This window comes from Pan troglodytes, chromosome 4 (genome assembly GCF_028858775.2).
Source record: "Pan troglodytes isolate AG18354 chromosome 4, NHGRI_mPanTro3-v2.0_pri, whole genome shotgun sequence".
Classification (NCBI taxonomy): Eukaryota; Metazoa; Chordata; class Mammalia; order Primates; family Hominidae; genus Pan; species Pan troglodytes.
In genome coordinates, this window is record NC_072402.2 from 98233584 (window position 1) to 98256283 (window position 22700).

The following is a 22700-nucleotide window of genomic DNA, read 5'->3' on the forward strand; positions in this document are numbered from 1 at the left end:
GTTATTCCCCCCATGTGTCCATGTGTTCTCATCATTCAGCTCCCACTTATAAGTGAGAACATGTGGTGTTTCCTTTTCTGTTCCTGCATTAGTTTGCTAAGGATGATGTCGTCCAGCTCCATCCGTGTCCCTGCAAAGGACATGGTATGTTTTCTTGTTATGGCTGCATACTATTCCATGGTATATATGTACCATATTTTCTTTATCCAGTCTATCATTGGTGGGCATTTAGGATGATTCCATTTCTTTGCTATTGTGAACAGTCCTGCAACGAACACACACATGCATGTATCCTTACAGTAAGAATGATTTATATTCTTTTGAGTATACACCCAGTAATGGGAATGCTGAGTCAAATGATATTTCTGCCTGTAGGTCTCTGAGGAATCATAATACTGTCTTCTACAATGGTTGAACTAATTTACACTCCCACAAACAGTGTAAAAGTATTGCTTTTACACTGTTCCTTTTACACAGAAATAAAAGAATACCCTTTCTTTCTCTTGCCTGATTGCCCTGTCCAGAACTTCCAATACTCTGCAACCTCATCAGCATCTGTTTTTTTGACTTTTTAGTAACAGCCATTTTTACTGGCATGAGTTGGTATCTCATTGTGGTTTTGATTTGCATTTATCTGATGATCAGTGATGTTGAGCTTTTTTTATATGACTGTTGGCCACAGGTATGTCTTATGAGAGTCTGTTTATGTCCTTTGTCCACTTTTTAATGGGGTTATTTTTTCTTGTAAACTTAAGTTCCTTGCAGACTCTGTGTATTAGACCTTTGTCAGATGGACAGATTGCAAAAATTTTCTCCCATTCTATAGGTTGTCTGTTCACTCTGATAGTTTCTTTTGCTGTGCAGAAACTCTTTAGCTTAATTAGATCTCATTTCTCAATTTTTGCTTTGGTTGCAATTGCTTTTGGCATTTTCATCATGAAATGTTTGCCCGTGCCTTTGTCCTTACTGGTACTGCCTAGATTTTCTTCTCAGGTTTGCATAGTATTGTTTTACATTTAAGTCTTTAATCAATCTTGAGTTAATTTTTGTACATGGTGTAAGGAAGGGGTCCAGTTTCAATTGTCTGCATATGGCTAGCCACTTCTCCCAGCACCATTTATTAAATAGGACATTTTTTCCCCATTGCTTGTTTTTGTCAGGTTTGCCAAAGATCAAATGGTTATAGGTGTGTGACCTTATTTCTGAGTTCTCTATTCTGTTCCATTGCTCTATGCATCTGTTTTTATACCAGTACTACTCTGATTTGGTTACTGTAGCCTTGTAGTATAGTTTGAAGTTGGGCAGTGTGATGCATCCAGCTTTGTTCTTTTTGCTTAGGATTGTTTTGGCTATTCAGGTTCCTTTTCATTCCATATGAATTTTAAAAGTTTTTTTTTTTTTTTTTTTTTTACATTCTGTGAAGAATGTCAGTGGTAGTTTAATAGAATTAGCATTGAATCTATACATTACTTTCAGCAGTATGGCCATTTTTGCAATATTCATTCTTCTTATCCATAAGCATGGAATATTTTTCAATTTGTTTGTGTCCTCCCTGATTTGAGCAGTGGTTTTGTTTCTCCTTGAAGAAGTCCTTCCCTTCCCTTGTTAGCTGTATTCTTAGGTATTTTATTCTTTTTGTGGCAATTGTGAATGGAGTTCATTCCTGATTTGGCTGTTAGTGTATAGAAATGCTAACAATTTTTGCATTGATTTTGTATCCTGAGACTTTTCTGAAGTTGCTTATCAGTGTAAGAAGCTTTGGCGCTGAGACTATAGAGCTTTCTAGATACAGAATCATGTGATCTTCAAACAAAAGTAATTTGACTTCCTCTCTTCCTATTTGAATACCCTTTATTTCTTTCTCCTGCCTAATTGCCCTGGCCAGAACTTCCAATACTCTGTTAAATAGGAGTGGTGACAGAAGGCATCCTTGTCTTGTGCTGGCTTTCAAGGGGAATGCTTCCAGCTTTTATCCATTCGGTATGATATTGGCTGTGGGTTTGTTATAAATGGCTATTATTATTTCAGGGCATCTTCCTTCAATATCTAGTTTATTGAGCATTTTTAACATAATGGGATGTTGAATTTTATTAAAGGCCTTTCTGCATCTATTGAGATAATCATGTGGTTTTTGCTTTTAGTTCTATTTATGTGATTAATTACATTTATTGATTTGCATATGTTGAACCAACCTTGCATTCCAGAGGTGAAGCCAACTGGATCGTGGTGGATAAGCTTTTTTTTTTTTTTTTTTTTTTTTGAGACGGAGTCTCGCTCTGTCGCCCAGGCTGGAGTGCAGTGGCGCGATCTCGGCTCACTGCAAGCTCCACCTCCCAGGTTCATGCCATTCTCCTGCCTCAGCCTCCCGAGTAGCTGGGACTACAGGCGCCCGCTACCACGCCCGGCTAATTTTTTGTATTTTTAGTAGAGACGGGGTTTCACCGTGTTAGCCAGGATGGTCTCGATCTCCTGACCTCGTGATCCACCCGCCTCGGCCTCCCAAAGTGCTGGGATTACAGGCGTGAGCCACCGCGCCCGGCCTGGATAAGCTTTTTGCTGTGCAGTATTGGTTTATTCTGAGATTCAAGTTCTTCCTGGTTCAGTCTTGGGAGGGTGTATGTGTCTAGAAATTTGTCCATTTCTATGAGATTTTCTAGTTTATGTGCATAGACATGTTTATAGTATTCTCTGATGGTTGTATTTCTGTGGGGTCAGTAGTAATACCCCCTTATCATTTCTGGTTGTGTTTTTTTGATACTTCTCTCTTTTCTTCTTTATTAGTCTAGCTAGCAGTCTATTTTATTACTTTCTTCAAAAAACTAGTTCCTGGATTCATTGATTTGTTTAAGAGCATTTTGTGTCTCTCTCTCCTTCAGTTCAGCTCTAATCTTGGTCATTTCTTGTCTTCTGCTAGCTTTAGGATTTGTTTGCTCCTGGCTCTCTAGTGCTTTTAGTTGAGATGTTAGGTTGTTAACTTGAGATCTTTCTAGCTTTCTGATGTGTTCATTTAGTGCTATGAAGTTCCCTCTTAACACTGCTTTAGCTGAGTCCCAGAGATTCTGGTATGTTGTCTCTTTGTTCTCTTTAGTTTCAAATAACTTCTTGATTGTAGCTTTAATTTCACTATTTCCCCAAGAGTCATTCAGGAGCAGTTTGTTTAATTTCCATGTAGTTGTGTGGTTTTGAGCGAATTTCTTAATCTTGAGTTCTAACTTGAATGCACTGTGGTCTCATAGACTGTTATGATTTAAGTTCCTTTGCATTTGCTGAGGAGTGTTTTACTTCTGATTATTTGATCAATTTTAGAGTAAGTGTCATGTGGCAATGAGAAGAATGTTATGCTCTGTTGTTTTGGGATGGAGAACTCTGTGGATATCTATTAGGTCCACTTGATTCAGAGCTGAGTTCAGGTCCTTAATATCTTTGTTAATTTTACATCTTGATGATCTGTCTAATATTGTCAATGGGGTGTTAAATTCCCCCCCTACTATTGTGTGGGATTCTAAGTCACTACGTAGGTCTCTAAGAACTTGCTTTGTGAATCTAGGTCCTCCTGTATTGGGTGCTTATATATTTAGCAAGTTAGCTCTTCCTGTTAAACTCTTTACCATCATGTAATGCCCTCCTTTGTCTTTTTTGATATACTCTTTTTTAGCACTGTGCTAAATTCTGAGTATTGAGTAGTGAATAAATGAGACTGACCCTTGCTTCATAGAACTTAGGTTCAAGTGGTAAAAATAATCACACTAATTTTGGAATCTTAAGTGTGTGTTATAAATGAAACATACAAGATCTATACTACAAATTTTGTAAACTGCTGTTTTAGGTAGAGTGGACAGGATAGTCTGTCTCTTAGCTGCTTTCAGGGAGCAGGGTAAGGCAGTTGCTTCTGGCTGGCAGAACTGCAAGGATTAGGCATCTTAATGTTGAGTTTCAGTGTAAAGAAGCCCATTTGTGGTACACCCTAGTGTCAGCTTCCAAATGGCATTTATCAGTAATAAAATGCCCTTTTGATTTCCCATCTTCCTTACTCAGAACTTCATTCCACATTATAAATGGAATAGAGTTAGTATTTAATGCCCCTCCCAAAAAATAGAATAGAGTTAGTATTTAATGCCACCTCCCAAAAAAGTCCAACATTCAACTTGTCAAAAAAAAAAAAAAGGAAAGACAAAAAAGAAAATGTGCATTATCTTTCCTTCCTTCCAAAATCTGATTTTGTCATGTTCTTCATCTTGATTAATGGCATTATCATTCTCCCAGATGTGCAGGCATAAAACCTTGGTATCATTCGTTACCCCAAATTCCCATCTGCAGCAGTCCTTGGCAATAACTGGGACATGCAAAGAGCTAAATGATTCTGAAATCTTAGAATCAAACTATTGTTTCCAAATGATTAGGGAAAGCTATGTTCTAATGTTTCTCAAAATGCAGCTCTCAATCACCCAAAACAGAATAAGAAAGGGAATTTGTTAAAATTGGAGATTCTAGATCACTATTTTAGAAATTCTGGACAGAATTTTTGGAAGTGGAGACATGGACTATATATGCATTTTTAACAAGCTCTCAGAGTGATTTTCATGTACACTGAAATTTAAGAATCTCTTTCCTTTCCCTTACTACCTGCATCCAGATATTGTCATATCCTGTCCATTTCCCTAACTTTTTTCCCATTAATCCAATCCTATAGGCCTCTATAGCCCTAGGACTATATACTAACCTGCTTGGTGCTCAGCGCTTTCTACCTTCACTTAAACTGGCTATATTACTGCCAGGATAAACTTTTTAAGTACAGATCTCTCCTGATATAGCAATCAACCAACTAAACAACAACAACAAAAACTAAATCAGATTTTTCAGAGATACTCAATTCTCAACAAAAGTGATCTTAAGCAGGCAACATACCTGGAAGTTACTGTGCTCTTTTTAGAATATCATATTGTTTGTAAAACATCATTATATAATGACATCTTGAAATCTGTCATGGGAATGAACAAAAATTTTCCTAGGAGAAGATACTGTGCTTTGTTTGTGCAATAGAAAGTTACAATTTTGAGCACAAATATCTATGTAAAATACAATCTTTCAAACTAAGTAAAATTAGTTGTTTATGAATTTTTCTCTTATTTTTAATATACTTGTTCATTTACTTGTTATCAATTGGCTTGCAAACAAGTTGTACCAAGCACAGGATATTAAAAAAAAATACATAAATAAGGGAAAAAAATCTCAGAATGAGAAATTTGTATCAGGTTACTTAAATTCATCTGCATACTGGGAAAAGACCAACATAATTCTAGTTTATTAAGGAATGCAGTAACACAGCTGACAGAACAACTATGTTTCATGGAAATATACTTAAATACTATTGGGCTGCTGAATAAAATCTGAACTCTTCATCCTGGTATTGAATAATGATTGTGAATACTAGTTGAGTACCTAGTATGTACCAGATATTATGCTATCAAACATTAAGTGAAAAATACCCCATAATTTTTCTTATTTTACAATGGGAGAAACTGAGACACAGAGTAATTGATTTGACCAAAATTCACGATTATAAACAACAGAGCTGGATATTGAACTCTGGCAGTCTAGTAGCAGAGATAGATTATTAACTGCCACATTATTATATTCTCCTAATTAATACCATGATTTGATTCTAGCTTCTTAATCAACTATTGCTAGAATAATGTGGCATAACCAATAACCACAGAAATATCAGTGGCATACAGCAAATAAGCATTTATTTTTCCCGTCTTTGGTAAAGCTGGGGTTGACTAACTTAAGCTAACCTTGGCTGCATTTGGTGCCAGGCTATAGGTTTAGTTATAGTTTACGCCAGATATCCCACAGTCTACTAGGATCAGAGGACTATCTGGGTCATATTCTTTTCAAGGTTAGGGCCAGAACTTTCTGTGCAGAGAGGGCAGGCAAGTGAAATGGGGAAAGGAATAATGAGAGATGTAGGTGTGTGTATGCATGTGTGTGTGTTTCTGGCTCTCTCTCTGTATATATCTATCTGTATCTGTCTCTCTTTTAGCAATGAAAACAATAACTTACTCAAAAGACCCACGTATACCCTTGACAGGCATCTCATTGGTGAGAGGTACATCATGCGGCCACTTCTAGTTATCTGCACAAATTGAAGTTCCATATTACTGAAGTCAAACAGGCAAGGAAGACATTATTGAAGACTACTGCTGTTGGGAAAGGAGATAAAACTCTTCTAATCTCAACTCCTCTAAAAGAAAAAAAAGGAGTGGAGAGTTATTAAGAGCTATTTTGGGAAGATCACCGGCCACCTGAGTTTGCTGATTGACTTTACCCAAAGGAAAAGTAAATTTTCTCCTCCATGACAGGAGGTGGTTTTACAACTTGAAGCGAGAAGCCTACAACAGTTAGGCTCCTATCCTCTCACACAAAATAAGAGATGGCCCACTACCTTCCTTGCTGATTACATTTCAAAGGCATGATGGCTTTCCATACCCTTGAGATAGTTTTCAATTATAAAACTGGCCAGAAGCTTTAAAAAATATTTACATCTGAAAAGGGAAGAGAAATAACTTACAATGGTAAAGTTTTCTAAAGTAATTTTTTTTAATATACTTTAAGTTCTAGGGTGTATGTGCACAACGTGCAGGTTTGTTACATATGTATACATGTGCCATGTTGCTGTGCTGCACCCATTAACTCGTCATTTACATTAGGTATATCCCCTAATGCTATCCCTCCCCGCTTCCCCCCACTCCAGGACAGGCCCCGGTGTGTGGTGTTCCCCATCCTGTGTCCAAGTGTTCTCATTGTTCAATTCCCACCTATGAGTGAGAACAAGCGGTGTTTGGTTTTCTGTCCTTCTAATAGTTTGCTCAGAATGATGGTTTCCAGCTTCATCCATGTACCTACAAAGGACATGAACTCATTACAAGCAAATGCTCTTTAGAAAGGGAGGTCAGGGACCCATAGGCAGGAAAAAAAGCCTGCTTAAAGCTTGTAATGAAGCTAAGGAAAACTAAGCCCTTCTGGCTTACAGATTAAATGTGTTATTGCAGTTTGACACCAATGAATTCAGATTATGAGTTTCCAATCTCTCAGGGTTCCTGCATGAGAGAGTTGCTGTACATTTTACACAATCTCTTTTTGTCTACTTACTTTCTTAATACGCATCCTTGACCGCTCCTCACTAACGGTGAAAACAGCAAAGTTTCCAGAACGCTCACGTCCTCGCTTTTTACACAAGTGCGCGTGCGCACTGGGCGCTAGGCCTCTGACGTCACCAAGTGTATCCCGCCCCTACAAGTTAGCAACCGAAGGAGTCCTTAGCAGCAGTGGCCGCTGAGATGTACGAACTTCCGGTTCTCCAGGCAGCTGCCACTGCTGTAGCCTCTGCCACCTGCCACGACCGGGCCTCTCCCTGGCGTTTGGTCACCTCTGCTTCATTCTCCACCGCGCCTATGGTCCCTCTTGGGGCCAGCGTGGCGGGCCTGGCGGCTCCCGGGTGGTGAGAGCGGTCCGGGAACGATGAAGGCCTCGCAGTGCTGCTGCTGTCTCAGCCACCTCTTGGCTTCCGTCCTCCTCCTGCTGTTGCTGCCTGAACTAAGCGGGCCCCTGGCAGTCCTGCTGCAGGCAGCCGAGGCCGCGCCAGGTCTTGGGCCTCCTGACCCTAGACCACGGACATTACCGCCGCTGCCACCGGGCCCTACCCCTGCCCAGCAGCCGGGCCGTGGTCTGGCTGAAGCTGCGGGGCCGCGGGGCTCCGAGGGAGGCAATGGCAGCAACCCTGTGGCCGGGCTTGAGGCGGACGATCACGGAGGGAAGGCCGGGGAAGGCTCGGTGGGTGGCGGCCTTGCTGTGAGCCCCAACCCTGGCGACAAGCCCATGACCCAGCGGGCCCTGACCGTGTTGATGGTGGTGAGCGGCGCGGTGCTGGTGTACTTCGTGGTCAGGACGGTCAGGTGAGGCAAAGCCTCGGTGGGGCACCCCCGTGGGCCTGAGATACGCAGGCCGGTGATCTCCAGCAAGGCTGACTTCTGTGACCCTTTCCCTCTTCCCCAGCATCAGGGACTCCTGCTTAAGAATATGATATTGACTTTCTTAAAGGCCTGTTACCTTTGGAGCAATTTAAACCTATAACTAATTGCTGCCTTTTGTTTATAAATGAGTGCCCTACCTCCAAATCTCTTCATCTGACCTACAACCCACGTCAGCCTCAAAGGGCACCCTTTCTCTGAAGTGAGGATAATCTTTATTCCCTAGAATTTTGACTACTCTGTCTTGTAATACTTCTACCTTTCTGGTCTAAATTTTTGTATACCTAACTGGTCAAAATTTTGCCAATCAGAATGCAAACTCTTTAAAGACAGGATATCTATTTAGTAGGTTTGTGAGTCTTACAAATTATTTGTACAATGCTGCCACTTAATAGGAAATCAGTATATATTTGAGTGGATTCATAGTAATATAGAGGTGCCTTATAGATATTTTATTTTTATAAAATTCAGGAGAAGAAAAGTTCTTCCCTACTATCAGTGTTTCCTAGTATTGCCCTTTAATCTGCCACCTAAGTGGCAGAGAATCACCTTCCTGAAGAGTTGACATACAGAGCCAAGACCTCACCATTAGGAGAAGCCAGCAAAGAGATAAGGTGAGGGAAAGCTGTCTAGCAGTTTATTTCATTTTAAAATAAGTGTAGAGGGTAGGTTTGCAGCTTATGTTTGTTTATTGTTTTCAAAATTCACGTTTTTCCCATAAATACCCTCTGTATTGTAATTTAACATATTTCTTTAAACTGATTATTTGAAGCAAAAGTTTCCTTTTAAACAAGTCGTTATTATCATGAATGGAAAACCAACATCACTTGGCTAGTTAAAAAATAGTGTAAGCCAGTGGTTCTTGACATGTGGGCCAGGGAACCACACAGGTGGGAGTTTCACTTAGACCTCTTCAGGGCATCTACAGTATTAAAACTATTTTCAAAATAATACATTCTGTTACAGGCTTATAGGGTACAAGTAGTTCATTGATATTGTTTCAGATTCCACATTGCAACTAGTCTTTAAGAAACTGCTTGTCAAGTTTTGGTGTAGTAGTATCATAAAGGAATAACCACTCATATATAAAAAGGCTATTAAAATATTTCTTTCCATTCCAAGTTTATATCTGTGTGAAGATGGAATTACTTTGTATGCTTCAACCAAACAACACATTGCAAAGGATTTAATGCAGAAGTAAATATAAAAATCTATCCATTTCCTATTTTTTGTTTCTATTTTTTATCTACTCCTATCACCTTAAGCCAGATATTAAAGGGAATTGGAAATAAGAATCTAAATGTCATTCTTTTTACGTTTTTTTTCTTTTTTGAAAATATAGTTGTTTTTCATAAAAGTTATGTTAACTTGTAATGTGTTTACTATTAGTTTAAATCAGTTGATAAGTATAGGTTTTCTCAAGTTTAATTAATATGGTAAAGTTGATATGTGTAATTCACATAAATATAAGTTATTTTGGGTTCCTGAACAATTTTAAGAATGTAAAGAAATCCAAAACAACGGGCATAAGCAGTATTTGAGAACCACAGCTGTAAGAAATATTATTTGAGCTAGATATTGTTGGTTCACAAAGGCTAGCAAATCTGCACTCACACTCTAAATGTTAAAAGCATATTACCACCAAACTGAGACTTTCTTCTTAATATAAAAAAAGATTAAAAGAATATTGAAACAAATTATTTTCCTCACTATATAACTGTTATTTACTGCTGTCTGTATATAGTTCCTATAAAAATGCATGGCCCCTTGAATGTTGTATCTCTTACACATAAAAATGATAAGTATAATGATAATTTGGGGGGAATATTCCTTTCTTGTTTTTCCTCTTGCTTCCACCTTTTTAATTATTTTAAATACACATATTTATTACCATTGATTTTCTGTCATTAATGTTGTAAAACTTGGACAGATACAGTCCTTCCAACATGATCCTATTGGATGACTTGGTAACATGATGTGTGTTAACAGCCAAATTCTGAACTATGGCTAATAAAAAGTGCATTCTTTAACCAGCATCTAACATATTCATGCAGTCCAAGTCCTACATTTAGTTGGCTGCCTGGCATCCAAAGCTTGAATGAGGCTAACAATGTCTGGGCAGTGTTCCGAACTCATACTTTTTGCTTCCAGATTATGGTTTTCTTCATTATCTTGGTGAATGCTCATTTTGGCTCCCATTTTCAAACTACTTGTGACAGTGCACTGAAATTAGTTATTTGTGCCAAGGGAGAAGAATGGGCCAAAATCATTATTTTCTTAACTGATTTGAGGTGATGCAGAAAATATTTTACTTGTAAAATTTTATTACATTGAACTACATGAGACTTTCAGATAGTTTTGTTTTTATCTAATTCATTTATAATGAATATGTAGGTAATAATAACTTCCTTTTTGAGTCTGGAAACATTCCAAAGAACAGTCAGATTCTCACTGTAGAAATACAAAACATATATATATGTAAGTTTATATATATATATATGTGTGTGTGTGCAAGGAACACAGTAGGGACAAAGTAGATTGCCTAAAATGAACACTTAATCTCTATGAAAAGAGACTTTTCTGTCTTATTCTCCCGTATATCCTCAGTGCTAAACATCATGTGCAATATATGATGGGCACTGAATAAGCAGTTGCCTAATGGATGAGCACTCTTCATGTATTATATTGCTGAACAGGTAGGTGGTAAGGATTTGGAAATTTAAGGATAATTGCTGTTTACTGACAGAACAAAGAACTGCGAAGATCTCAATTAATACTTTTATTTCCTTTCTCTCAGTAGGACATTCTCTCCACAGTAAAATGTATAAGGCCAGGGAGCAGGGGTGGGGGGAAATCACTCTAGATGGTTGTTAGTTTTAGCACGTATGGTAATTATATAAAGCAATTTTTGTCATAGCTGAATAATGATTCTTGCCTTAAAAGCAGAGAATTATTTCCTTTTTCATGCCATGTCATTGTTGGTTTTTCGTTTTTTATTCAATTTGGTATATTGGAAGGAAATCAATGCTTAAAAGTTTAACCCTCTACTTTTTAAAAAAAAAATCTCTATGCTCTTTAGCAAGTCTCTTCCAATTTCAAGAAAATATGGTGCTCATGCTCATATAGTGGAGATGAGCATGAAATTCATTATGATAGCCTTTATTTAAGCAGTCAATATTTATTCAACTGACCAGTACTGGGCACTGGGGATACAGTTTTGAGCAAAACAAACATTTCTGCTTCTATAACACTTATATACTAGAGGAGCAGAGGGGCATTAACCAAATAATCACATAGATAAGTACATAAAGGATGCTATGAAAAGGCATTAAAATGCAGATCCTATTAATACATAGTATACAGGAAATAAAGAATATCAATTTAATTTGAATGCTTACCTAACCCTATACGCTAAGACACAACGTTAGGTTTTTTCAAAGAACCATACTTTGTAACTGAAAGATTATTTTTGAGCTTTTACTTATCATCCTAATAGCTGATAGTTAATTGATAATTTATGTGTCAGATATAATGCCACATACTTTATGTGCATTTTGAAATTCTTGAAAAAACCTTCAAAGTAGGTAATATCATTCTTACTGAGGAAATTTAGGCTGAGCAAGTTTAAATAACTTGCCCAAGTGTGCACATACAGGACCTGCCCAAAGCCAGCTCTGCTGGAACTTACCTAACATGTTCAACCATCATGCTGCTTCCTGTGATCATTTAAAGTAACCAATTTAAAGCGATATTGCACATAAAGATGGCTAGCTTATTTATGGAGAAAAATAAAGTGGATAGTATATGCCCAGTGCCTTTCTGTTTAAAACACATGATTTTGTTGGAAGTTAAACCTCCAAATTTTACCTTTTTGAAAAGTGAGTTAACATTTATTGATCATCATATTTGTGCCAAGGTGAAATAATTTTGTTTCCTACCTCAACTCCCTGCATTCCTTCCCTCATCCAAAGATTTTCCTGATTTACTACACATAGTCAGGGAATGGTAATATTTTAAAGAAACGTCTGTTAATATGGTCACACATATTTCCACCTTAGTGGAGCAAGTCACTAATGATTTATGCATGTGAGTTTAATCACCATTTCTCTTTTGTCTGGTTACTTAAGAATATGAGTTGTTTTCTTTTTCTCCTAGAAGTCTTGTGGTTCCAGCCCTATTTACAAAATTATAAAACATCCATAGAAATCACTTAATTTAAGCAAAACCAGGAGTACTTTTGACTATTTAACCATTTATGTATTTAGTGACTGTCACTAATTCAGTAAATATTATTTACCACCTATTCCGTACCATTACTAAGCTCTGTGATGAGGGTTAGTAGTGCACAAGGAAAGTCCCTGCATTCATGGAACTTCCATTATAATTGTTCATATCTCCTTGGAAAGTGGAGTTTTCCTAACACGTGTGAATTGTCCTGGTTTGCCATTATTTATTTAGCTAGTCAGTGTATATCAAATGTTTTCTATATAAAGAGACCCAGAAACTTGGAAATGTATTTAACAAGTACGAGTTCGCAAGTAATGAATATTTTTTTGCAAAGGTGAAACTTCCCTTCACAAAATGTCTACTCATACACCTAAAATATTTTAAAGTGTCAAGTTAGTTTGCTATGTGGTCAAGTGCCAAAATACCAAGATGATGACATAACTGATATGTCAGGGATCATAATCCCTGATATGATTATCATATCATAAGTGAAGTGATAATAGAATGCTCTGTTTTTAAGTGATATTTGTTATGTGTGCAGTTCTGGGAGGTAAAAGTGGAGATGTACTAGTTTGTTGGGGGCGTTGAGGCCAGAGCAATGCTTGCTCATGTAATGCCACATATAGACATTGATATCTGTACGGGGTAAATGTATGAGACTACCTGCCCTGATACTATCCACCTTAGACACTGCCTAGTGATCTCAAGAGCTGAGGAGATCTTTGCTTCACCACATCACTAGCCATTTGCTTGTATGACACCCTGGCTCAGGAGATTTGTAGGACAATGCTGAATGTGGACTATGTAAAGAAGTAGTTTGACAAGTTATCATATGGGCCACCTTTAAGCCCACACAAATCTGTTTCTGATAAATTCGAATGACTGTTATATCTCTCCAACTTCTGAATATTAGGGCTTCAAAGAGAATAAAGGCATCATATTTGTGTTCAAGGAGCTTATCTAGTGAAGGAGTACCACTGCTTTTTGTGGTAATAAACTAAACTTTTGGGAATGTGGCAGCAAGAGATGAAGCTATTTGGAAAAGGCTGGTCTTAAATATCATTCCTATTAGACAAAGCCATCTGAAAAGCCACTTAATAGCATAACAAAAACTATTATATTTTTGTAGAAGACTATATATTTATCTCTAATCAGCATAAATCTTTTACAAACTTGCCCTGTAACTGAATCTATTTTCAGTTGACCTTTTCTGCTTGGATAGATTTCATTTCACTCTTAACTGTGCAGGCAGGGAGAAGTATTGGATGAGAGCTGTAGAAAGGGGTCCATTTAAGAATGAACTATCCAGTCTTGTTTAAATGCCATTAGTGGGGAAAGAGCAAGTACAGAAGGAAATACTGAAGATATGGGAAAGGAAGATACCTAAGAAGACATTAAGGAGGGAATCTAAATAAAGCTCTTGTTATAGGACAGGAGAGAGATTTTCCATTGAAACGTTCCCATTTCCATGCCTTTCATTCTCTCTTATGCTTTTTGTAGTCTGGCTTCTAATTCTACCACTCTAGAATTACTCATGCAGAAGATGATTAATAAGCACATTGTCTCAGTTTCATGGATATTTTCTCCTTTTCTGTAGCACTCAGTGCACTGGTTCTTACTTTGACTTCTGAGACATCTCTTCTGATTTTCTTCTTACCTCCTTGAGTATTTCATGTCCAGCTTCTTCATGAATTTCTTATTCCATGAACTCTTCTTCCTAATTAGGACTCTTCTACAAGCTAATGTCTGGAGAGCAGGGCCTCTATCTTACTCATCTTTGGTCCCTAAAAGCCCAATCTGATTCCTAGAATACAACGAGATGGATTGAATTTTTGTGGAAGAGAATGACTCTCACCTCCCAACTGACAGTGTTTTCTGGGCCCTGCTTTCACTGTCCATGTTCCCTGGGTGATCCATCCAAAATTCATTTCCTTAATGGCCACCTCTAAGCTGTTAATTACTTTCTGAGTTACAGACATGTATAGCCAGCCAACTTCTTACGGGATAGATGATTCAGACTTGTTTTCAAGTTTAAGCTTGAAACAATATTTTTATCCCTGGACAAATCTTGCTGCACTCTCTTTACAAGGTGAATAACACCATCATCTACACAGTTTCTCAAACTAGAAACCTAAGTCATCCCATGTCTCTCTTTTGCTTACCATTCACATACAGTCATCCAATTTCAATTGCTAAATATTTCTTGACTATATTACTGCTTTGTGAGCTCAATTGACCTTACATTAGTTTAGGTTCACATCACTAGATTATTGTGCTATTGTTTCTAACTTTTCTCCACTTCACCTGTCTCTCTTTCAATTTACCTTCAACACTGAACAGATGGTGTTCCCTCTGAGCTGTAAATCTATCATACTATGTGTGTGCTTATAATCCTTTATTGCTACACTGTCCAATATGGTAGCCAGTAGGTACAGGTGGCTATTTAAAAACTTATGTTACCTGGGCACAGTAGCTTACGTTTGTAATCCCAGCACTTTGGGAGGCCAAGGTGGGAGGATCTCTTGAGTCCAGGAGTTTGAGACCAGCTTGGGCAATATAGTGAGATCCTGCTTATTATATTTATATATATGTGTGTGTGTGTGTGTGTGTGTGTGTGTGTATGTGTGTGTGTATGTGTGTGTGTGTGTGTATATATATAATATTCACACACATATGTGTAGGGGGTATATGTGTGTGTGTATATATATGTGTGTGTGTAATATATATGTATATACACATACTGGGTATAGCAGTGCAGGCCTGTAAGTTCCAGCTGTTTGGGAGGCTGAAGTGGGAGGATCACTCAAACCTAGGACATCAAGACTGTAGTGTGTGATGATCACACTACTGCACTCCACCTTTCATGACAGAGCAAGACCTTGTCTCAAACAAAGTTAATGAAAAATAAAATGTAAAATTCCAGTCCATTAGATACACTAGCTGCATTTCTTTTATTTATTTAGAGACAAGGTCTGGCTCAGCTCACTGCAACCTCTGCCTCCCGGGCTCAAGCCATCCTCCCACCTCAGCCTCCCAAGTAGGTGGGACTACAGGGGCACGCCACCACACCCAGCTATTTATTGTATTTTTTATAGAAATTTGGTTTTGCCATGTTGCCCAAGCTGGTCTCGAACTCTTGAGCTCAAGTGATCTGCCTGCCTTGGCCTCCTAAAGTGCTGGGATTACAGGTGTGAGCCACTTCACCCGCCAACTAGCCACATTTTAAGGGCTAAATAATCACATGTTGTTAGTGGCAACTGTATTGGACAGAACAATGCAGAATATGTCCATCACTGCAGAAAGTTCTATTGGGCAGCACAATTCTATGGCATTTCATGGGATAAATGTTCATACTCTTTAGTATTTAATTAGCTCCTTAATCAGATTTTTTTGTTTTTTTGACATGGAGTCTCCCTCTGTCACCCAGACTGGAGGGGAGTGGCACAGTCTTAGCTCACTGCAACCTCCACCTCATGGATTCAGACGATTCTCCTGCCTCAGCCTCCCCGAGTAGCTGGGACTACCGGCCACCATTTTTTATTTTATCTTGTCTTCCAGTCTCTAGTGAACTATATTTTTATGGAAGTACATTTTTCAAGGATGGAATTCTTTGCATGCTTTCTTTATTCTCTTGTTTAACTCCTGGTTGTCTTTGAAGATGAAATGGAACATGTACTCTACTGGGAAGTCTCTGTGATTCCAGACCATTTTGAGAATACCTGTGTTATGACATTATTTCCAGGGGACTATAATAGGTGGTTCTGTTTCTGTCTTCTTTTCTACACTGTTTGCTTTTTATGCCTTATTTAGAAAATAGTAGATTTTCACATTTTCTGAATTAATATCAAAAGGAAATAAGAAATAATGTATCAGGCTGGGCATGGTGGCTTATGCCTGTAATCCCAGCATTTTGGGATGCTGAGGCAGGCAAACTGCTCTAATCCAGGGGTTGAGACCAGCCTGGGCAATATAGTGAGACTTCATCCCTACTAAAAAGAAAAAAAGAAAAAATTAGCTAGTTGTGGTGACCTGTGGCCCCAGCTACTCAAGAAACTGAAGTGAATCACTGGAGTCCAGGAAGTCAAGGTCGTACCCCTGCATTCGTACCCCTGCATCCTGGAAACAGATGAAGCCAAGGTCATACCCCTGCATTTGTACCCCTACATTTGTACTCCTGCATCCTGGAAACAGATGAGATCCTGGAGAGAGAGAGAGAGAGAGAGAGAGAGAGAGAGAGGGGAAAAAGAGGAGAAAGATAAAGGAAAAGAATAAAAAAGAAATAATGTATGTGAAATCAAAACATGTAAATGAAGATTAAAAATGTGAGGTAGCTGTGTGAGAGAGGTGTTAACATCAATCCTGCAATAATGTAGTCATTTTAACTCATTTCAATTCCATACTGGAGCCTCATGATATATGCTTGTGCAGAGAAGTCAATTTTTTAACAGGTGTATATTTGCATGTATTTACCCAAGATAATGTGCAGATTATTCACCAGTGTATATCTAACATGACTGCAGTCCTCAGGGTATTAGAGTACAACCAGAAAATGCATTCCTCTGTAATTGATAGAGGTTGAATATGGGACAAAATGGAGAAACTAGATTGAGATGCTTCTGGTTAGTTATTGCAAAGTTTTTCTGAAAACAAAATCAATAGCATTTGAACATTACTATCAACTGGTAGCAATGCTCAGGTGGTATCTACCAATACACTCTACCGGTGTTTCTGGACCCATTGCTACAGCAAGCGTCTATTCTGACTAGATGGTCCTTATGCCCTGCCAGTTGTTAAATAGCTAAATATCTTGAGTATCACCTCTACTCCTACTCTTCAAAGTTCTTGAGTTCTTTTGTCATGATCTCCAGTGCCCATTGTAGTATTTCTCTTCTATATTATTGCATTTGATTCTAATTTTATCTTTGGTGAAGACTACACTTAAAAAATTACTTAGGTTTGATCTTTTCTAAAATATGAGAAATATGGTAAAATGTTGAAATTGGGTTGAAAGATATGTTGGTAATTTGCATTGTTCAGTATGATATAAAACATATCTAGAGAAATACTTAAATCATAAATTGAGAATCTTATAGTAATTGAAGTTACTTTCTTAAGAAATCAGGTTTTCCTTGGCGTTTTTGAAGAGATTTTTATTGCTATATTCTTTAATAATCCTTTTTTTTTCTGGAAGAAGAAAGTGGTATAGAGTTGAAAATTCATAGAAGAACATGAAGATATTGACTGTTGTGAGATTTTGGTTGGCATGTAATGTCAATTCTTTCTGTATAGCCAAACTGTATTATGTTTTTGTAATGTAAAAGGGGTAATATATACTATGGTTTGACTTTAGTTATACTGTAATTTTATGTATTCACCAGTTATCTCAATAGTAAAGCAAAACATCCAAAAGATAAAACTGTCTCTATGTTTCTGTGCTAATTAATTTACATACATATGAGTATATGTGTAATTTTCCATGCATGCCTTTATTCCTCTAGTTAATATGATAGTTTTAGTTTTAACTTTCTTTTATTACTGAAATCTATAGAAGATAAATTCACATTATTAATATATGTTACATGTTAATAAAACATATGACATAATTATAACCTTGTGTTATCACTTATAATTGTTTAAAGGAACTATTATTTTTCCTGTCATTATGTATACTATAGACACCCTAAATTTATATAGATGTATACAAAAAACCTTATAAAACTATTTGATAAGTGTTATTTCAGCCTCAACTCTGAGGTGAGTAGATAATTTTTCAAATTAGGAAACTGATATGAGAAGCTACGTATTTTAATCAGTATAGTACAAGCTACAGTTGAACAAACAACTTCAATCTAAATGACTTAATACAATAAAATTCTATTTTTCCTTTAAGAAAATTCAGCTGCAGATTTGGGCTATCCTCCAACACAGTTGTCCTCCATGTGGTAACAGCAATTTAGCTGGCTTTAATGTTTGGTCTTCCCATGCCAACATATGTCCTTCACAGTTGTCAGAGCTTGGTGAGAGACACCAGAGAATGCACAGGAGCTTTCAAATGCCTTAACCTAGAAAAGGCACAGTTACATCTGTTCATGTTTTATTGACCAGTCCTAGTCATGAACCTACTATGGGAAGTGAGTAGGTACTATGTGTGGGGAGGCAGGGGGAGGGAGGTCAAGATTTGCTGAACACTAATAATATCTACCATATGAAGTGATAGACCAAAGCTCATATTGCTGCTGGAAGAGTGCCCAAGCTCCTGAAGAACTCAGATTTGGAACTCTACTTTTGCCATCTCTTCTACATTATTCAGTGAGTTCTTGAAGTAATTGATCGATTATATTTTTACTCTTTCATTGGTATGAATTTGCATCTTACAAAATAGTAAAACAAATTTCTATTGAGCCTGGAAATAATACACAGTAAATACTTTTGCCATTAGCTTGAGCTGCACTATCTCCCTGTGCTATCTTATAAGTTATATGCACTATACCAGATACACATTGATACCCATTGCAAAACTATCCCAATTCTTCAAAAAGTGATGCTGCCATAAACAGTCAACGAAATGCATCTACTCTTTAATTACCTGTTCTTATTTTCTTCTCACTGTCCACTGCGTACTGTGTATATTTTTTTCTATCCTATAGCTTCTGGCTTCTCTGAGTTTTTGCTTTCTTGTGATCTACTATGACTTGTCATTCTCTTTATTCTATATAATGTTATTTTGACTCTTTTAGTCTTTATCACCCATTAAAACTGCCTCATGTTCCTGTGTGCATATATATGTGCATATTTTCTTCCATATTGACTTCCCAAAGTTGATATTCTGATTGGTTTATCTTATCTTTGTAGGCTAGGCCACATCATCCATCACAATCTAGCCTAGGGATTGACAGTCCTAGTTTAGAAAGGTGCTCATCCCAGGCTTGTATTAGTTTTCAGTGGGAATAAGTGATTTTTCATGGTAGAAAACATGATTAACCATTTCTGTCCATTCATAAAAAAAAGTATGAGTGGAGTAGTTTTTCTGAGGACTAGGGACAGTGGACATGACAGATTGCATGATATGTCTTGTACATTGTTTTAACAATGTAGATTTCCATATTTTTAATGGTGGGATCCTAATATATAAACTAACTAAAAGCAACAATGCACTGATTGGCCACACCTCCACAGAAACCTAGGACACTGAAGAGCCCAGTTTGAAAACAGTCATGTTTTTCAATTTGGGCTACCAAATCTCTGAGAGAATGTGATGGAAATTATATGATGATCTACAAGGAGATGGGAAAACTGTGCTAAGCTGAGAAAACAAGTATAAAATGAAGCTATGAAAAGTTAGTGAGCTTTTTGGTGGCAATGTTATTTTAGATTGAAAATTGCTGATAAAACGTTTGATTGGTTTATTCAAAGTGGACGGATTGCTGATAGAACCCGCCTGAAAGATTCTTAAAGGGTATCACTATGAGTATATACATCCAGATGATATACAGTAGCAGTGTGGCTCAGAGAAACTAATATGTTAAGTGTCCTTATCATTTAGGAGGTTTTTAGCTATAAATAATAAAATATCCAATTAAAAGTGAGTTAAACACAAGGAAATATTTTTTTGTTGTCCTTTACTTATCATGTATATGAATAGGCCTAGGTTTGGTTCACTGGCTTTGGGAGATTATTAAGAATTCCATATTTTTCCACCCTTGCCTTTCTATAGGATGGCTACCTCTGCTCTAAATATTCTGCTCTCACTCAATAGTATCTTAAGCAGGAAGGAGGGAAGGGACTATGAACGGAGGACTTCTGTATGCTTTTGTTTTGTTTTTTAATCAGGGAGAAAAATCTTTCCTGGAAACCCCACTAACAGAGACATCCCCTTCTATCTCATTTGTCCGAACTGCTTCATCTGCTTACTCCTAGACAATGGCTGGCAAAAGGAAAACTATATTTTCATGATTGTTTTGAATCAATTATTATGGCCATTATGTACTCCTTAGGGCTGGGCTCAATTGCTCTCTAAACAAAATCATGGTTCTGTTAAGCCAGAAGAAGAAAGTTGCCTCTAAACAAAGCAGATTCTATTACAGTGATCAAAATTAAGAGAGAGATTCATCAGAACAACTAATCAAAACAACATAATTGTACTTGTTAATGCAAGTAGCTGCCAAGTTATTATTATTATTATTACTACATAAGGATGAACTAGAAAATATGGCTCAACTAAAACAATTATCTAGTTTGGTATAATGTGAGATAGTTGTTTTGAAGATTAGCAGGCTGTTTTCACCTAATTTTTTGACCTTCATTAAAATTACTTAGATTCATTAGGAATACATTTTGTCTCAATATTTTAAAACTCAGACTCAGTAGTCAACTTACTCGTGTATGAATCTTAGCTCTACCATTCACTGTCCCACATTTAATTTTCTCTACTTTGTGCCTTTCTGTGGATGAAATGAAGGTACTTAAGCTATAGGATTGTTATGAGAATCAGATAATATTTATGAGTTGTTTAGCTTAATGCCTGGCATATGTGCATGCACAGAACATCAGCTCTTCATAATCGCATGCTTTTACATCTAGAATTCAAATTACAATTTATCTGAGGAGTTTTACTATAATGTTTTTAATACCTCTGTCTCATAAACTATTAATACTATCACTATTTTCATTTTTATACTTTAATTTTCTCACTTATGAAATAGCTTTAAATATGTATACAAATATTGTTATGTATTATAAATATATGTATATTTGTATTATGTATAACTTAAATCTCTCTCTGTATTTATATATACGTATATATATCTATGTATATACCTCTGTGGTACCTAACTGCTAAAGCTATAATCAGCAAGATGGTAGAACTGACAGGGCTGTAGATAGAGTCAGTGTAAGGGGAATAAAAGGAGATTATAGGATAATTCTGAAAGGGTTGGTCATAGAACCAGTGAGAGGCTACAAAGGATGAATCTTGGGGGTACGGAACTGTAGATAGAACTTTAAGGTTGATTGGGAAATAAATCCATGCTGAACTTTTAGAAATGGAGGTCAGAAGAATTACCACGTCTCACATCCTGAGCCTTAGGTCCTAAAAGGAAAGACAAAGAAATCCATGTCAAGACAAAGAGGAGATATGACAAGGAAACTATGTGTTACATACTTTCATATGGAATACTTCAAAGCCAAACTATATAACGTTGATTTAGGATTTACTTTACCTGGGGGTGTCTGCCAACATGCCCTCAACAGGAGACAAACATAATCACAGGAAGTGATAGTATGTACTGAATTACAAGGAGTTGGGAGAGAAAAGGTATCTATCAAGGAAAACAAGGTTGCAGTGTCCTGAATATACATGAACACGCTTTTGATTTTTTTTTTTTTTTTGACCTTTGGGTGTTAGCAGTAAACACTTCATTAGAATTCAGCAGTAGCAGTATACCTCGTTGAAGGAACTTTCTAGTTAAGGATGCACGTGGTCGAGATTGTGGTAGGGACAGAGCTGGATAACTGTCAAGCTAATAGGGCTTTTTTAAAAATATGAAAAAATGCTAAAGGAATTCAAAACTACAATAATCTGCAAACTTCAACATGGAGTCATATACATTTTAATAGCTCCTGAGAGTTTATATCAAGGTCACTAATTATAATGATCCTGAGAGGTTAAAAAGAGACTTTTAAAATATCTCATTTTCTTCTGTATAGGATGGCAGGAATATCTTTAGCATTGAATACGGTTCCATATAGAATGCTGAGAAGTTAAAAGTAGTACAAAAAGCCAGTTTGGCTTTTGAAAGGATAAACTTCAATTATTCATAGTGTATATGAGGAAAACTGTGTTTTTAGAATATGGTAAATTTGCATACCAAAAGGACAAAATTAAAACTCAGCATAGGATACAAGCTAAATATTAGGGATTCTAGTTGGGTTAGAGTATGACAGTTGCCTGGATCATGCCTAAAACATCCTAAATGAAATCTTAGAGCTCCTGATGTGAGTACATGTTTAATATATTTAAATATTCCAATGCTTTATTTTTTTGTCCTGAGTCAGAAAGCTGTTACCTCCAGAGGTCCATATTACGATTTTAAATTTGGCTAGCTCCCTTAGATTTTGTTGTGGTATGTGTCTGGAAATGATGTTCTTTCAGGCTTGTTTTATTCCAAGGGTGATAATTTATATATAAAAATTTAGATATCTTTCTTATACAGAGAAAATGGAAGATATATTGCCAATCTATATATTTTACTCAATTAATTTGTTTAGCAATATTTATCAGGCATCAACTTTATGACAGAAGTTGTGTGCTGTGGCTACTGTGGTGAGTAAGAACAGATACAGCTCCTGCTCTCATGGAATCAAATGTCTGGTAGGGATGACAAATAGTTACTTAAATAAGTATACAAGTGAACTTTTCATAAGCACTTTAAAGGACATGTATAT

At 36.9% G+C, this 22700-nt stretch overlaps 1 protein-coding gene and 1 long non-coding RNA gene across 3 annotated transcripts in view; one reads left to right on the forward strand and one right to left on the reverse strand.

Annotated features, from left to right (window-relative positions):
- LOC134806998 (uncharacterized) overlaps window positions 1-7247 on the reverse strand; it is a 33630-nt gene extending 26383 nt beyond the window's left edge. The window contains exons 1-2 of the long non-coding RNA XR_010157282.1: window positions 7153-7247; window positions 6064-6136 (exon numbers count right to left, since the gene is read on the reverse strand). This is a non-coding gene — a long non-coding RNA (uncharacterized LOC134806998). The remainder of the gene's footprint in view (window positions 1-6063; window positions 6137-7152) is intronic.
- A 15-nt stretch (window positions 7248-7262) lies between these two features.
- The window catches only part of FAM174A (family with sequence similarity 174 member A), a 51694-nt gene continuing 36256 nt past the window's right edge, over window positions 7263-22700 (forward strand). The window contains exon 1 of one of the 2 annotated variants that reach the window (XM_517852.7): window positions 7263-7955. In XM_517852.7, the coding sequence (XP_517852.2) occupies window positions 7522-7955 (434 nt within the window). In that variant the 5' untranslated portion in view covers window positions 7263-7521. The remainder of the gene's footprint in view (window positions 7956-22700) is intronic. The other variant, XM_016953551.4, reaches the window with a different exon arrangement.